Source organism: Excalfactoria chinensis, chromosome Z (genome assembly GCF_039878825.1).
Source record: "Excalfactoria chinensis isolate bCotChi1 chromosome Z, bCotChi1.hap2, whole genome shotgun sequence".
NCBI classification, from domain to species: Eukaryota; Metazoa; Chordata; class Aves; order Galliformes; family Phasianidae; genus Excalfactoria; species Excalfactoria chinensis.
This window is the reverse complement of record NC_092857.1, coordinates 37,391,482-37,409,993: the sequence shown is the minus strand read 5'-3', so window position 1 is coordinate 37,409,993 and position 18,512 is coordinate 37,391,482. Positions and strand designations below refer to the sequence as shown.

The following is an 18,512-nucleotide window of genomic DNA, read 5'->3' as shown; positions in this document are numbered from 1 at the left end:
ATAATATTTTCTACTCTGTAAAACTTTATTTAGTTATACTTAGTTATATTGATCCCAGAAATGTTGCTTCTCTATGTCTGCTCTGTACATACCCTGTTCTTTGCCTTCTGCCTCTCCTCCATGCTCCTGGTCTCCTTAACCTGTTGTAGAGAGCTTTTCTGTTCTTTGGGCAAAGACACCTCAGTTTCCCCAACTTAAGACCTCTTTTTTTTTTTTTTTTCCCCTGAAATTAATTCCTAAATTCATCATGAGAAACTTCCAGATGTAAACTCTTTTTAAACCTGTCATAAAAGTAGTATAGACCCTACGACAGAACCTACGCAGTGTACGCAGTGTAAGCATGTTCAAAGAACAGGAGCCTTTTTCTCTTTCTTGTACCTTTATCACTTCACCTTAAGTCCTGATTAAATGATAATTAAGTGAAGCTATCTAATTTGAAAAATTCTACAGAAGCAAGAATTCAAACACAGAAATGCAAGAGTAAGTTTTATTGAATGATGAAAAACTAACGGCATTACAATTCATGTTTAAGCTTTGCCAGAATACTAGTTTTTTCACTTTTCTTCAGCAGAAAGTGCAACAAATCAAGTTTTCAGAATGTTAATTAAACTAGTATTATTAATTTTTCTTCAAAAACTGCATAGTTGAGCAGTTGTACAACAAATATATAAATTTCTGCAAAACCCTGAACAAAGATTTACTTTTTCTTTTTTTTTTTTTCTTGCATTGAATCTGGTGGCAAAGGACATCACCTCTTTTTTTTCCCTCTTTTCCCACTCTGTAAGAGAATAAAAACAAGCATTTTGTTAATACAGTGGACATGACACATTCAACCTGCGGTTATTTTTTTTACTGAAGTAGCATCAATTAGTAAGGCAAAAAAGGGAGTTTTGCTAAACTATACAAATATTATGGGACATGAACCCATGTAAACATCAGATAAATAAATGAAAACAGTCAAGGTACTTAAATGGTAGATAATTGACAGGTAAGGTGAAAAGGACCCAGTTCAAGCCCACCTGCCGTGGGGCTAGGAACCCATCCAGCCTGCCCCTGAATGACTCCAGGGATGGGGGCATCCACAGCTTCTCTGGGCAGCAGGCGCCAGAGCCTTACCACCCTCTGAGAAAAGTACTTCCACCTTACATCTAACCTAAATCTCCCCTCCTTTAAAATGCTCCCCCTTGTCTCACTATTATCTGCCCATATAAAAGTTTAGTGGTTTGCTGTAGCTACGGTAATGGGAGGACGATTGAACAAGATGAATCTGTAGGTCCTTTCCAACCTTGTGATTCTACGATTCTAAGTTGCTCTCCAAAGGACTGAAGATGACAGACTAGAGTAGCATGAACATCAGCTCGCTTCTTCAGTTCCTTTGCAGGCAATCTGGTCCTATAGAGCTATGTATGTCAGTTTTGTGCAAGTGAACCACAGCTTTCTATACCTTTGGTAGTACATCTTTTTTCCATACTCTGCCAGTAGGCACACAGGCCTTTAACATCTGGTGATAAAAAAATACACTTGTTTATTTCTTATTTATTATTGTAATTTGTAATTTTTAACCCACACATTTTTTGTTTATTATTTTTTTTAAATTTGTCCTCCTGATTCAGGACAGTTTTCAATTAAGAAAGTGGGCATAGCATCATCAAAAGACAATATCACAAAAATAAGAAGTGTCATCCTGGTCTCCATGCAGAAATTACAGTGGAGAATACTAAAAGCAGAAACAATCCCCGCATGGCAGATAAAACTATTTTCTTAATAGAAGCAAATTAACTAGAAAAATGGGGGGGGGGGGTAAGGGGGAGGAAGGGGAAAGAAAAATAAATGGGAAATAAAAATATGATGGATAAAGAAAGAAACAGAGCAAGATGTGGAGAGATTAAACCATATTATAATAGGGGAGAGCAGAGATAAAAGAGTGGCTGGCAAGATGATTTTGGGGTAATCACAAAGCACATAAGGAAAACCAAAATTTTTAGTAAGGTCTCTGCTGTTACTCTGTTAATCCCACTTATTATAAGTAATAAGAAAATAAATTCTTACTGAAAATTGGTTACAAAAAAGTACTAAACACAAGCATAATACAATTGTCACAAGAACAGTGATATGAATAAATTTGGCAGTAACAAATTTACTTTATTTACTGTATTATTTTCAATTAGCAGAATGTGCTCTCAGCTTCGCCATAAGGCTTGTCTGTAAGGGGCTGAACTACCTACATTTGGCACTGCTGCAGGACAGCTGTAAGAAGGAACTTGCGAATTTATGGTAAAATGACAGGAGGGGGAAAAGCTGACAGGATACCTACAAACCAATGTAATGCCAGACTATTTGTGTAATTGGAGAAGACAAGCTACAGAGCCTACAGGACTATCTTAAGAGCTTCTATCATAAAATAAATAAATACACTGTCCTTGTAACTTATGCAAAAGGCCACAGCCAAAGAAAAACACTAAGATGTGCCAAGCCACAGCCTCAGTCATCCTCAGTCTCATGGGATTAAATATTTGCTGTTTTCAAAAAAAAAGCCAGAATGTTAAGCACCAAACTGTTAACATAGCAGCGAACAGAAATTCACTAAACATCATATACATTAGTTATGAAGCTGAATGTACACAGTCAGCAAGACACTAATCCTAACGCACAATTTCCATATAACTTGGTATGAATTTCCTACAAACATTTGTCTACAGACAGAAATGTAATACAGAAATGAGGAATGCGGCAAAAAAGCCACATTTATGAATTCTATAGTTAGTTCACACAGACACAGAGTAGAACACCTGCCTTTTGCTATTTGCCTGCATAGTTCAAGTTTTAAAGTACAAAACAGAATTCTACATGTGAAAACTTTCTTTGCTTTGCTACTATGTCCCTCACCCCACCCACAGTCCCCAACTACAGCTTGAACTATTAATTGTATTTTAAACAAAAAGAATCAGAACTAACAGGTTAGTTCACAGTAGATTACTTCATCACAGTTTGTTCCATCAGCAAAACAAAGTTATTAACATCCTTAACTGTATGTAAAACAACAATACCTGATATTTTGTTAATTCTGCCTGCAGCTCTAATGCAGCATGAAGTGTAGTTACCTAAAAATGTACAGAATGATGATTTATAAAGCATGCTTCACAATTTTAAGTCAGTGTAATTAGGTCACTGCAGTCCTCCATTAGTACTATGTGGACAAATCAGTAATAAATGCTGGATTTGCGGGAAAAGTAAGTAAACGTGTGATTGCACATGAACTAAAGTGCAAGTAAAATCTTCTTTAACAACCATTATTTCCCACACAACATTTACTAGTTTATCCTATATGAAACCCATAAAGTCAGAAACACTTCTGACTTTTGGACTTTGCTTTAACTTTTTCCACAGAACACTTAAATGATGCATATGACACAGCAGAGATAAGATTAATACATCGTCCTTAAAATTGAGTAACACGTATTACAATATTAAGTTTACTTAGGCTGGAAGCTTAGAAGTAACAGTAGCTGCAAACCAAAACTAAGCATAAAAATCTTGAGTGCTCTTCAATATGACGGCTTGCCAACAGTCATGTCTGTGAGTTACCTGTAGCTCGCTTTTCTTCATAGACCTGCATTTTTCAAACTAGAGATGGAAAAGGAAAAGGAAAGAAACCAACCAGAAGCAATGGCAGTGATGAAAAAATCCACAACAACAACCGTCAGAAAAAAAAAAAAAAAAAAAAAAAAAAAAAAAAGAATAAAACCCCATCTTCTGAAACACCTTTCAGAACTTCCTATCTTTAGTTATAAAAAGATGATATTCGTAATGTACTGTTGAATGCAAAATCCTTTCAGGCTTTCTCATGTCTGCTGCCTTAACAGAAAAACATCTAAGTGAGTAATAGCGGAGTTAAAAGTCCTCCAGCACATACTGGGCTGGGCTAACAAAACGTCACAACTTTGTTTTGGTTTCAGTTTCCTCCTATGGTTGCCTTAAAACAACAATTTTTAAATGCAAAAAATAATAAAAATAAAATAAAATAAAATAAAATAAAATAAAATAAAATAAAATAAAATAAAATAAAATAAAATAAAATAAAATAAAATAAAATAAAATAAAATAAAATCCTTGCTTACCTGTAGGGCCAATTCATTTATTATAACTTGCAATTCATACACCTGTAGGAGTATTTCTGCTTTATCTTTCACTACAGAGAGAAAGAAACAGAATGAGATTTTCTTCTGTATTTGCAGGTCTTCATCTGTAACAGCACTATGATATCAAAAGTAACTATTAGTTGCCAGTGCCATTAGTAGCAGCTGGGGAAGTTCTGAAGATTAAAACCCAGTCTTGTACTAGTTACCTGTACTTAACTCTATAAGTAACATGGATTTTTAAGGACATTCACTGTGAAAGAAGTCCATAAGAAGATTTTGGGATTGTAATCTTCATGTGAGCCCAGATATGCAGTACTGTGTAGTTCAAATGCGTTATTTCACTGGAGTTGCTGCAAATCAATAGCCTTCTAGTTCCTTACAGCTGTCACTGTGCCCACTTATTTTAAAAAAATCTGATTTGAAAGTTCCTTCTAGGTTTTCAAAAGCGCTCTCAGGTTTCCCGATGAATCTCTTACTTTCACCTTCCCGCAGCATCTTCAGAAGCTGTGCATTTCTTGCTTTTACTTCTTTATGTTTCGCCTGCATGAAAAAAAAAAATAATTACCTGTATACACTATAAAAAGTTATTCTTTAAAAAAGGTCTCAGAATTGAAAATTATGACTGCCGCGAAGAATCTGATGTCTGTTTTAATTAAGCCATAGTCAAAGTAAGAAATGCATGATAGGAAAAATGGATTAATAGCAAAGTCAATAAATTAAGGCAAGCACAAGTTTTAATGAAAGAAAATTAAAATAAGAAAGTTATGCCACTGAAAACCACAGTATAGGCCTGCCTAAACCTAGGCCTGTTGCATCAGAAGCTTTAAGGCTTCTCCAATGAAAAGTATTCATATATCACATAATTATAAAACTTTCTGGACAATATAAAGTTTGTCATATTACTTGGTTAATAGGATAAGATCTCACTGTTCTACAGATGATTTTATAACTTACAGTTCTTAGTTACAGTTTCCTTATAAACACTTTCCACCTCAGGAATTCCTTCGTTTTTTTTTTTTTGTTTGTTTTTGTTTTTTTTTTTTTATTTATGGCTTTTAACTATTCGTAAGGCAGTCTTTTACGTAACTGATTACCATTGTCAGTAGTAGCCATACATCTTAATAGTAAACTTACTTTTTCAGTCACAAAGCTAATCACTAAGAAGTTCTATAACCATTTTTCTTCAATAAAGAATCTACCACTTCTCACTTAATACTACATCAGATCTCAAGAAACAATCTTACTTCCCCAAAACAGTTGTTTACCTTCCAGTCAATTGCAAACATGAAAAGAGCTACTAGTATGGGTAGTGCAGTGCCCTCTCACTTTGTGTCTTGGAACCATGTGCATGTGCATAAGCCTATTATGTGCTCCACCAAAGTTGGTGGGTCCTTTGTTTTGGTCCTTTGTTTTTGAACATTTGTTTTTAACACAACTTCCAATTCCAGTGTACTGAAACACTGTACCACAGCCACAATCAATAAGCATTTAATCTTTCAAAAACATACACTTACGCAAGACCGTTTATGACCACAAGCAGTATTAGGGTCTCTGGACAAGCTTATAAAAAATCAAACAGCTGTATAACACCCATCACCTCACCAGTACCCTTATGCATTGTGTTTATTCTGCCAAATGCAGTGAAGTGCTAATGTGGTAAATCTACGTGAGTTTGTAGCTCAAAAAAAATTCACACAGCGAGTCCAACCGTAGTACATGGTGAAAACAGCTTCTAATGGGATTCCTGCTTTTATTTCTACAAGTAAAACTCCTCTGAAGCATCAGAATGCTTCCAAAATCAACCTGCTCAAGCTACCTTAAGACATGAATGCAAGTCATAATAAAATAATTTAAAAGTAATTCCACACTGCTTTATTTTGTTGCAATACCTGTTAAACATGGATGTTTTTCCCTTTTTTCTCTAGACACTATCCAGACAGTGCTAACATCACCTGAAAACATGGAAGCAACTAGAGTCATTTTCCCCAGCTATTCTGACAATACTGTGTAGTTATTATTTTCCTTATGTGTTTTAGCATTTACTGAATCTGACTTCAGTTTTACATTTGTTTAATAGGAATACAGGACTCCACTCTTGCCACACTGCAGCTTTAAAGGAGTCCTCTTAAAACTAACAAAATATTCACTCCTTCAGTGTTGTCTTTCAGAATTTCAGGCAATGCACTGAATCTGTGAAGAAAAAAATGAACAAGCCCACAAAAAATCCAATCCTACATGTAGTTCTTAAATTCAAGGAAAGCCTAGGCTGAGTTAAATATAAATAAATAAATAAACCTATAAATTGGAAAAGACCAAAGGAAATCCAACTTTCTGCTCCAAGAAGAGCTAACTTCCGAGTAAGGATTTTTTTCCCTATACAATAAACAAAGCAGCAATACTAGTAGTAGATATGCAGATATACCATTGAGGAAGTTTGTCTGGATGCTTCATCTTGATTCTTCAAATTATTTTTAAATCCTTAACTTACCAAGAAAGACTACTTCACGGGGTAGTAGAGGAATAATTTTGCTTTGTAAAGATAACCTGAGACTAAGCTAAACTATCTCTACAGATTATTACACACTTAGAGTATGTACTAAGACATGACTGAAGTTAGATTTTGTTTGCAATTATAAGTTATTATAAGCTACATACCTCCCACTGAGTTATTATATGTTTAAGTTGCTGAATTTCTGCATCTTTCTTTTCAAGCTCATATGTTAGTTGTTCTGTTTTTCCATATTTCATACCACTCTCCTGTAAACAAGGAAGTATCATTTGTTAATAACAGAGCAATTTGAATTAGATTCCTGTGAAAGGCAACTTATTTCTTTTTATTATAGACTAGGATCATTGATGGAAATTAGATTAAGTATATCTGCACAAATGCCAGAAGGATGAATTAGAGATGCAGGAATAGATACTGTCTTGTTCTGTTGGGCAAGTATCTGGACCACATGCGATTTAAATCTCTCTTCAGATAGACAAAAGTATTAAAAATGATGTTGCAGGTTTTTAATATTTGGTTTCTTTTGTCGTCGTTGTTTTTAATTGTTGTTTATTTTAAAATTATCATGCTTTGATTAGTGTTTTCTTCCACTTAGGTACTCTCTCCTAATTCTTAGTCACTTCTTCACTTGAGACTGACTCCCCTTTTACATGCCTGGTTGTGCTCATGAGATGGGTAGTTATCTATTTCATTGCAATCAGTGAGCTGGTCTCTCCTTTTTTCTCTTTCAAGTACTTCATGAACATCATCTTCCATCTTATGGAAAAATCCTCCATCATTCATCAAAGTCTGAGAAGAGATCGGTTCCTGTTAAAAATAAGTATTGCAACACATTTCCCTTTAAACAAATTAATAATCAGACAAAAGCAATGTGCTTTAAAAATATGGAAAAAAAGACAACATTCTGATTTATTTATTTAAACCTCAATCCTGAGAATATTCTGACTTCCACCTAGAGAATATGATACTAATTGAAGAGCCTAGAAATTAAAAGTCAACATTTAATTGACTATGAGATTTGACAGAAACATTAAAATTTCACACTTTTGCCCTATGCTGCCACTGATTTGTTTCATTTCACTATCAACTATTCTTCCTGCTAGATGTTTTTATGTTTGTGCACTGAGCCACAGCATAACAGCATTACAGTAATATTACCTGATATGCTTTTCTTTTTCTCTACAACGCTCTTTATTTTTTTGAACATGTTTTTACATTTTCAAGTTGCATCAGAGTTTAAGACTATTGGAGAACTAAATAAAGAAGCACTAGCTCTAAGAAAGCCAATGCTATGCTGCCAAATGCTATGCCTACAGACATACATCTCTATTAAATCTGCATCTGTAAGATTTTTCTAAATGCAAAGAAGTCAGTTTGGAACTAAATAGTAGTTTGGCAAAACAGAGAGTGCCCAAATAATTACCTAATCTAAGTAGTTAAATAAAAAAAAAATCAGACGTACCTCATGTTTTTTAGCAACTTTATCTGAAAAGAACAGAAAGAAAAAAGTACAATAAGTCTCTCAAATCTTACATTGTCTGCTATTAAAACAAGCTATTTTGAAAACAACAGTGGAGTTCCTCAATGTCAAACCACCTCTTAAAGCCATGTTAAAAAAGGGGGAAAAAAAGCACTTAAGGGAGAAGAGCATCTCCCTTACAAGGAAAGGCCGAGGGAGATGGATCCCTTTAGCTTGGAGGAGACTGAGGGGTGACCTCGTTAATATTTATAAATAAGTATAGGGTGAGTGTCATAAGGATGGAGCCAGGCTCTTCCCAGTGACATCCAATGATTGCAATGGGTGCAAGCTGGAACATGGGAGGTTCCACTTAAGTACTAAAAAAGCTTCAGAACAGTGATGGTGACACAACAGTGGAACAGGCTGCCCAGAGAGGTCATGGGGTCTCCTTCTCTGGAGACACTAAAAGCCCGCCTGGACGCATTCCTATGTGACCTAATCTAGGTGTTCCTGCTCCAGCAAGGGGACCGGACAAGACCATCTTCTGAGGTCCCTTCCAATCTCCGCCATTCTTTGATTAGAAGCAAGGATTATAAAGAATATTTGGGGCTGACCTCTATATTTGTATCTCTATTCTTCCTAACTACGAAAATCAAAAGCAGCATCCCGCATACACTTGCTTCAGTTAAAGTGGAAGACAATGTCTTTGGTACACAAACTTTTTACTTGTTTGTTACTGCTCTTAAAGTCTACTTAGACACATCTCTCACTGTAGATCTGTATGCCTCTCATTCTCTTGAATTAAGATACTAATGCTGCGCTATCAGCCTTTTTCCTGTGTTCAGATTCTCTGAAAATACTGTAATTTGAATAAAAATATCCTAAGGAAGAACACCTTAAAAAAATAATTTACTTCCTTCCTCTTGCAGACTCTACCTTTATTTCTCCACTAAAATTCACAATCTCTGTTTTATAGAAACAGATGAAAGAATTCCAAACATGTAAAAATGAGCATAAACAAATACTTGCAATATTTACTCACTTTAATGAAAGACAGTATTGAAGAAAGGCAAATAGTGACTTGCTATTACTCAAATCAGAAAATCTCAGTTGCCTGAGGAGAGTAAACTCAGTACAGCCCACAAAAATCAAACTAACAAAGAACAAAAACAAAACAAAAACAGTGACATAGATTTATAAAGACAGTATGTGAATCCACCCCAGTTTTCTGTAACCTCTTTTTTTTTCCCGATGATTTAACTTGCACACTATTATATAATGAGCATTTAGCTTTTAGACTTAGTACATATTAGCTCCAACTCATTTAGAATTTGTTCCAACACGGCATTAATGAACAAAGACAGAAGGCCATTTTGCTTTTAGTACACACACTATCAAAATTCCAATTAGAACAGCACATGCGGTACGATAAGGCATACCTATACTACTTTCTGACTGAAAATCTTTCAGGGACACAGTGAGAGGTTTGTCTTTTCCTTGCTGGTTCTTTCTTTTTTCTTTCTTATTCACAGACTTGGAAACCAAACCAACTCCTACTAATTTTTGGTATTTTAACTACATTGTAGTAGCTTATATCTCAAGAACTACTCTATAAAGAAAGAATAAACTATAAAACAGATATTTTAAGCTAATGCATTTGTTCCTAAGGGACTGCATTTTGGGGGCGGGGGAAGCCACAAGTAGTCAGCCCTAAAGAAACTGTCCTTTATGTTCAAGGGGGAAAATATCACAATAAAATAGAATAGTGTACTGTAACAAAACTGATTCAGATTCTGTCCCCACAGCCTGACAAACATGATTTAAGAAAGTTGGTATTCTGCATATGCAGGCTCCGATTTGAGGTAAGACACCTTGTCTCTTCCTTTACAAGCTCAGTTTTCTTCGCATGTCACTGGAAATTATTTCAATAGATAGTATTCCTCACAGGAAGGTGAGCCCAACATTTTGGTCAATAATCTCCTCAAACATTAACTTCACCAGTTTTTACAGCAAAACAAAGGGTGTGCTGAGGAGAGGCAGAACTAAAACACATATGTCTGCAGTTGCCACCCCATACATTTAGACATGTACATCCGTCCATGACATCATTCCAAAACTCAAATCATGCATCTAGTACAAAAATTATGTCTTTGACATAGGAATATTTGTAAAATTGCAGCTTCTCCATGCAGCGTTTGGAAAACTAGTTGAGTATTGGAAGTGGTCATATCCATCTGCAATGGTGAATTACAGAGAAAACAAACACTATCTATGCTGATGTATTATGGTGGAGGTTTAGTAAAACACACTCTTATTGCTTATGACCAGAAGTTAAACTCATAGTTTGACAAATTGAATGTCTCCTTAGGTGGTCTACACATTCTTTTGTAAATAGTAAGGAAGCAACTCACGTGAGAATCTACAGAAGACTCAACAGGCTTCTTTATCAATTAAACTCCAGATTTTCTCAAGTACAAACTTCTGTCATAGCCCTAGTATACTCAGATATATCAACAGGCAACAATAACAGCACAGCAAAAACCATTACCTAAAATAATTATTTAAAAGGAATATGACATTTCACTTTTCAAAGATGAGGGAACCAACACGTAAGCTCATAGTGCTAAGTTCATCATACTATGAACTCTGTTCAGGTTCATAGAAGTTGAAACAAACAGCGTTTCTGACACACAAAGAGTTGTATGGCGTACAACTCAGATGTTATCCAGCTGCACTTCTTTCAAAACAAAAAATAGATAGTGAAGACTGACGTATTTTCAGAACAAAACATACTGTGCAACAAATCGTGAGCCTACCTGATGCTGACATTCAGATTCTTTGATCAGACCACAACCACGGATCTAGGGGAAAAAGAACACAAAAAACCCAGTCAGTAGCACCTAAAGTATAACAACTTATGTTTTAAGTGACAAAACAGCACAATAAATGCCGATTTTGGAACACACACATCTCTATGTGTACATACAAGTATGCAGACACTTAAATATATTTTAATTCTCAGTAACTGAATGGTTATTCAGCGCAGGAGATTAGCCAGAGTGAGAGACTCCACACTCTTACTAGCTGAACATGCAGTAAATTGGAACCTGAAGCTCAGAGAAGAGATTACAAATGCACCTGTTACAATTCACCGAAATACAATGGCAACAACAAGATGACAGAAATGCTTATTCCTCAATTATATTTATTTCTATAGAATAAAATAGGATAGAAATTAGTTTCTAAAGGAAACAGCAAACACACAAGATCAACAGTTATTTTTTTTTTAGTTAAGACTAGAAAAGCTGTTAACGTTGCTGATTTAGTTAGTAGGACACTTCAATGCAACTATTCATATTACTGCAGGATCTAATTACCCCACTTCTACAACATTTAAAGATAGATACAGTGATTCACTCCAGCCTGCCACCACACCAGGCTTCAGATCTTAATAAGGCATCTGCAGATCTGACTTCTAATTTATCTCAAGTATTCAACATTGAGTTTCAAACTCTGGCTTCTGCTGCTCCCACCTCAGGAAACCAATGGGCAGACATCTAAAAAGCTTTCAGCTTCTGACAGGCGCTTGCTACCCACCAACAAGTCTGTCTGTACCCCTCTCAGCTCTCCCAACCCCAACACAGAACTGTAAGTAGCCTTGTTCTTCATTACTACAGATGATCAGAAAACAAATAGAAAACCCTATATTCTTGAGCTTGAGGCGTTACTTCAAGCAGCATTTAGATTGCAGAAGGAAAGTGTTCACGTATCACAGAAAGGTTTGTAATTCCACAGACCAAACGAAGATTAGAAACATCCCTTTGATTTTTTTATGGTGATTTCAAGCATGGGCTGTGAGGTCTGGTAAAAATTTGGCAAGTAACAGTCTGCCACCCAAAGCCTGCTTTTTAAATGCAAGGCAACACCAATGAGTAACTCAGCTTCAAAACCTTATGCTTTGCACATCGCTACAATGAGTCTGTGCAGTTTGTTCCAAACTGCAGGAGCTGTGAGCACAGCTCCTTAAGGCAGAAGCGCCTACTGTTTGGTTTCATGCATCACAAACTGAAGACATACACTATACATATATACAACATAATTTTAAGGCTACATAGAAGCATACATTATTACTATTAACCATTGATCTGTGTTTTGTTCATTTATCAGTTATACTCTTCTATAAATCACACCAGCCTCCGCCAACAGATTATTGTTACAGTATCATGAGTTCCAGTAATTTGGAATCCTTTCTGTATTGGTGACTCACACTAACTCATAAAGCAGGCCAGACAGATTTTGAAATACTGTATTATAAAGTCTCTCAGTACACATGCTAAGACAGCCACTAACTCAGTCTGAACACCAGTAACTTGCTGGTCTGTGCGCAGCTTTGCGTGTGAATGCACATGTAAATGGCAAGGGTCTGCCCAGCACTAAGAACCGAGCACTACACCACCATTTAGGAGACTCCAGGCTGATTTCAGTAGCGCACTTTCAAGCACCCAGGGAATAATCTCGGAGTTTTAAATGTGGTGCTCTACTATTCTAAGGAAAACATGACGAAAAGCTCAAAAATGCATGGTTTCCTTTTAACCCACTTCCACCTGATAAAGACACACTTTCAGAAACTTTTAGAACAGCATCTTTCCACACACAATCTTCCTGTTTCTACTACTAAGACAGTATTTGTGATCATCTGTAATCACTGTATGGGCTTAACAAACACCTTAAATATCAACTGACCTCAGCATTTTCCTGCAAACCTGAGACATCACTAAAGTACACAGTACTCGTTTGTGTGAAGGGATAAGTTCATTCTCTGCTGGCACAGACCAAGCGTTGCCCTTCCTGCACCTGAACTACTGATCTTTGGCCATTGGTATGTTTATCACAACAAGCTCTAGCTACCCCACCAGCGTGCTTATAGGGAGTTCTGACCCACACAGCCAGTTCAGCTTTCTTCAGTCACTTCTGTCTCTTATACCAACTGACCAAAAGCCATGCAGAGACATTAACCTGCTCTAAAATCCACGCAGTTTCTGAAGCCAACTCAAGACATCCGCCTGTCAGTGAGCTCCTCCAGTAACCTCAGTGCCACACACCCGGCTTCCAGAATCCACATGAAAGCCGCGGCACCAGCACACACAGCAGCCACCAATGCGCAGCATTTAAGAGTGAGCGGCTTATGTGTGAATTTACCACAGCAGATCTCAGAAAGTAAGTGATTTTAGCGACTAAGCACTTTTTTATAAGTCATTCTTTAGTCCCGGGATGAAAGTGCCGGAGCAACGAAGCAAGTCTGACTTCATCTTCCTCACAGCACGCTAGCCAGGCTTGCTCTCCGCAACTTTTGCTCCCCTGTTCCCCAAGAAGTGAACGGAGGGTGAGTTACCGCATTCTGACAGACGCGCGCCCCGCACCCCCCGCACGCAGCCGGCACACGCCGCGCGGCTCCAGGAGACGGCGGCTGCTGGCAGCCCTCCGTGAAGGACGGGGCAGCCGGGAAGGTGCGCCGCGGAGCCGCACGGGGCGGCACAGCCAGCTGCGGGGCTGTAACCCGGCCCGGGCCGTCCGTCGCAGGCGCACGGACGGAACAAACGAGCTGCCGCCCGCCGCCGCCCAACGCGCCCCGGGACGGACGGAACGGCCGCCGCTCCAACGCCGGGACCCGGTGAGGCCCGCCCCGAGAGCGCCCAAGCGTCGGCCCCAGTTCTCCTTCCCACTGCCACTGGCCCGCCGAGGGCACAACGGCCGGCGCAACGGCGGAGGTCGAGTGAGGAGCGGGGCCCGCCGCTAGGCTCGGCCCGGGTGATGTGGGGCGCCGGCGTGCTCCCGCCGCTGCCCCCGGGGTCGCTTCTCGTGCGGAGGCAGCTGAGAGAGGCCTCGGCACTGGGGCTGGAGTAACGCTAACGGCAGAGAGCTTGGAAGGGGGCTGAGTCCACTCCGGTCTTCTTAAGCCACGGGGTATCTTACCTGTGTCGGCTGACATGAAGCTGGCGCCCAAATCCTTGTTCGCTGGACAAGTCTCTCGGAGAGATGTTTTCTGTCAGAGAGCATCGCTGTAAGAGCAGAGTAGCAGCTGTCCCAGCAGGCAGGTTTAAGCGAGGACAGCGCTGCGCTCTGACACCGCGGCGTCCCTTCCGTCTGCCAAAACAAACCCACCCGCCGCCCGCGTCCTCCGGCTCGAGCAGCCGGCGCGGCGCAGCAGGAGCGCTGCCTACCGGTACTGCGGGGTTTGCCGCCGTCTTCGGTGCTCGTTCGTGCCGTAAAAGCTACGAAATGGCACAACCCCATGAAACGTGCGTTTGATGAAGTGGAGCCGGCACGGAATTACCCGATTTATGAGCAGTCTGAGCCTGAACAACAGAACTGACGTGTTGTTGTCTGCTGGGTAAAACTCGGTTCAATCTGGGATGTTCAAATCGCTCTGACTGGAGCTCACCTTCCAGGTTAAAAGGTCCGCACCCCCATATACTTAATTCCTTTTAAAACTCATCTTTAAGTTTCTAAGAACCAGAGCCGTGACTTTTCTTTCTGCTTATTTTCAGATAGATTGGGTAAGACTTCACTTACTGCAAGACTTGCTTCTCGAAAGTAATGCAGTTAATATTTCCACACGTCAGAGGATTTCTGCAAACTCTCTGCGTGGGATTACATCTGCCATTAGTACGTAGTTCATAAGTAAAAATCCGTAATGGAAGAAGAAAGAGTTTATTAAAGAAATTTATTCCCCAATAATAATTTTTTGTTGACACAGTGGAAGGAACAGGCTGGAAAGGTGGGCCTGGGTGAATCTAATGAGGTTCAACACAGCAAAGTGCAAGGTTTTGCACTTGGGACAGAGGAATCCCAGGCATATACACACTGGGAGGAGCAATCCTTGAGAATAGCCCTGCAGAAAAGGATCTGGGGCTCCTGGTGGATGAAAAACTGCACATGAGCCAGCAGTGTGCTCCTGCAGCTTGGAAAGCAAATGGTATCCTGGGCTCCATCAGAAGAGGGGTGGTCAGCAGGGGCAGGGAGGTGATCGTCCCTCTCTACTCTGCCCTTGTTTGTCCCCATCCAGAGTACTGTGTCCAGGTCTGGGGCCCTCAATACAAGAATGACAGAGTTGCTGGAAAGAGTCCAGAGCAGGGCCACAAAGATGACCAGAGGGCTGGAGCACCTCCACTACAAAGACAGGCTGAGGGAGCTGGGCTTGTTCAGCCTGAAGAAGGCTGTGGGGTGACCTCACTGCAGCCTTTCAGTACCTAAAGAGAGCCTAAAAAAGGAGGGGAGTCAGCTCTTTACAAGGGTAGATAATATCAGGACAGGGGAAACTGGTTTTAAGTTGGAGGAGGGAAGATTTTGGTTGGATCTCAGAGGGAACTTCTTTACAGAGTGGTGAGGTGCTAGAACAGGCTGCTCAGAGAGGTTGCGGATGCCCTGTCCCTGTAGGTGTTCAAGGCTTGTTTGGATGGGGCCCTGGGCAGCCAGGGCTAACATTAGATACAAAAGTTGGTGGCCCTGCTCATGGCAGGGGGTCGGAGATTCGTGCTCCTTGAGGTTCCTTCCAACCCAAGCCATCCTGTGATTCTGTGAGATTCTGTGAAATGCAGCCAGCTGCCATCACAGTGTTCAGATATCTCTAACAGAGAATTCTTTGTATTCTAACTCTGTATACTCTACCTTTGTATTCACAATTACTAGCTAAGCATCAGAATAGTTTATTTATTTATTTTTTTTTTCCTGCAGTCATTAGCTGGGAAATAGCTGTTAATAAGTAAAATAATGGCATGAGATCACTGCAAGTCCATGTTGTCTTTGTTACCATGTTGCACATAATCTAAACATCAATTAAGGCCATAAATACCAATGAATAACATTAAAAGAGTGTTTCAATAAAGGTTAATAAGAGCCTATCAGATAAAGCCTTGGTTTTAATTAGTAAGAGAAACTACATATTTTCAGAGAGTTAAAAAACAAAACATCTTGTTTTAGCTCTATTAGAGTTACGTGAAACTGGAAAGAGAATCACGGAATAATTTGGGTTGGAAAGGATTTTCAAGACCTTCAAGTCCTACCATCAACCTGACCTACAAAGTCCCATCACTAAACCATGTCCTCGAGTGCCACTTGTCTTGTAAATACCTCCAAGGATGGAGACTTTATTATATCCCAAGGCCAATGCCTGCCTACTCTCTCCATGGATGAACTCTTCCTCTTATCCAGTCTAAACCACCGTTGACACAATTTGAGAGTCTTTCTTTGCTTCTTAGCACTTGTTGTCTAAGAAGAGTGACTTACTCTGTTCTGGCTACAACCTCTTTTTAGGCACTTGTACAAAGTGATGAGGTCGCACTGCAGCCTCCTTTTCTCTGGATTAAACAACTCCTGGGCCCTCAGCTGCTCCTCACAACTCCTGTTTTTGAGTCCTTTCACCAGCTTTGTCCTTCTCTGTACATGCTGGAGCAATATCCTATTTACAGTGAGGATCTCACCAGTGCCATATAAAGGGGAAAGTCGCTTCCCTAGTCCTGCTGCCTAAGCTATTTCTGATACAAGGCAGGATGCCATTCTAGGCCGCCTGCGCACTCCGTTGGCTCATGTTCAGCCAGCTCTCAACTGACAGCCCCACATCCTTCACTGTCAGGCAGCTTTCCAGCCACTCTTCCCCACTGCACAATGAGTTTATGACCTAAGTGCAGCACACAGTAATTAGCCTGGTTGGGTGTTGTGCAGTTTGAGTCAGCCCATCATTCCAGCCCATACAGATCCTTCTGCAGCACCTTACTGCATTCAAAAAGATCATCAGTCCCACCTAGTGTGGTGTTGTCCGCGATCTTACTGAGGCTACATTTGATCTCCTCATCCAGATCACTGGCAAAAAGAACTGAACAAAACTGGTAGCAAGAATTGCAACTGCTGCCACAGAACCAGACTGGTGCATTAGTTTCAGAAAAACAAGGTCAGCTATCCCACTAGTTTTTTGATTTTGCTACTCCTTTGCATATTTTAATTGAAAATAAAAACAAGCAGTGGTGACAGTGGGTGACTTCCACTGGTGCAGATTTTCACTTGTGCAGCATGCAGGCTCCTCTTTGTCAGTGGTGAAAATCCATAGCTAATGGTAGTGAATATGTTGAAAATTAGTGTTTTGTAGCTGAGAATTTGCTGTACAAAGCAGTGTTCTTGTGCTCATTGTATCTGTTGCACTTAGCATAGAAATAAATAGGAAGCATTACTTTTGGAACAACCTTTATGTGGCTCAAGACAATTCCTCTTCACGCAGAACAGCCCAGACAAAACAAAAGCTTGGACACCCATGCTCTAATGTGTCAGCAGACATCTACTACCAATTGAACTGTACTTCCTTAAATTTACCTTTGCTTATTTTACATCCATCAAGAACAGGCTTTTCATTTCTGGAAACTTAAAAACAAGACAAATTAATATTTACTTGTACAGTAGTGTGAGATATATAATAATGCACAGTATTATCCCTAAGCAGAAATCCTTTCAGTAATTCTTTCACTTAATGTGGAGATGCTATAGATAAATACACATTATAAACTGTATTTACTTGTTTCTGTTTATTGCTTTTTGTCCACAAACATAAACTAATATTTAACATTAGTAAGACTCTGTTGTCACTTCCGTGAAAGTAAAAACAATCAAAAAAAGGCCCCAGTCTTTATCTCACAATTGAGCTGCAAAAGTGATAATAACTGCGAATGATGAAATCATCTGGCTTGTTAAATTGTTTATCTAACTGATTAGAATATGTTGTTTTGCAGTCTACAGGAACATTTTAAATGTGCCACAAGACAATAGGTCTATTTATCACGTTGTTAACATCTCTGTCATACAGACAAATCTGTTCTTTGCTTGCAGCATGGAAAAATGCAGTTCTTTCTTTTCTATAGCCACATGTGCTATACACAACAACATGCCCAGACAACAGCAGAGTAAAAATTCTTCTGTTAAATATGTCTAATAATCCACAACATATCAAGCAGGACTGCTTGAAGTCAGCTGCTGAAATAAAACTAAGCTTACTTTCAAATGTTCCTCTTTTTATGCAGGAGAAAGTTATGAATAGAAGTGTTAAATTCATTTCATTGTGACCCTTCTGCTGTCTGCCTTCAAGTTTGTGCAGCTGTTAATTGTATGCCTCTGAGTGAACACAGTACACATACAGAAAAGATCTGCTGCCTACCAGCAACAAACCAATGGATCTGTGTAGTCCTTGCTCTGAAGCAGATTAAGAAATCCAAAGATCTGTGTTCTAAATGGAAGGACACAAATAACAAGGACAAAGAAAATACTGTATTTGTTCATTTAGCTTCCCTAGAAGATGCTGGATTTGGTTCTCTTTTGTCTTGTTTCTTTTTTCCCCCCATTCAAGTAGTACAAAAACAAATGT

At 39.2% G+C, this 18,512-nt stretch overlaps 1 protein-coding gene across 1 annotated transcript; it reads right to left on the bottom strand.

Moving 5' to 3' along the window:
* Positions 1-652: 652 nt before the first annotated feature.
* Positions 653-14,352, bottom strand: GKAP1 (G kinase anchoring protein 1). The gene is made up of 10 exons (XM_072360314.1): positions 14,081-14,352; positions 10,924-10,968; positions 8,111-8,133; positions 7,303-7,455; positions 6,795-6,896; positions 4,616-4,679; positions 4,119-4,189; positions 3,048-3,101; positions 1,445-1,501; positions 653-778 (listed from the first exon to the last, which is right to left on the bottom strand). The coding sequence occupies exons 2-10, from the start codon at positions 10,934-10,936 to the stop codon at positions 749-751; spliced, it is 567 nt and encodes a 188-aa protein (XP_072216415.1). The 5' UTR covers positions 10,937-10,968; positions 14,081-14,352; the 3' UTR covers positions 653-748.
* Between the last annotated feature and the right edge of the window lie 4,160 nt (positions 14,353-18,512).

Excerpts from the sequence above, each read along its gene's own strand:
- GKAP1 (XM_072360314.1), bottom strand. Across the intron at positions 6,897-7,302 it reads CATCTCATGAGCACAACCAG|GAGAGTGGTATGAAATATGG; the intron begins GCATGTAAAAGG and ends CCTTGTTTACAG. Across the intron at positions 1,502-3,047 it reads CAGAATTAACAAAATATCAG|ATGTTAAAGGCCTGTGTGCC; the intron begins GTATTGTTGTTT and ends TTTTATCACCAG.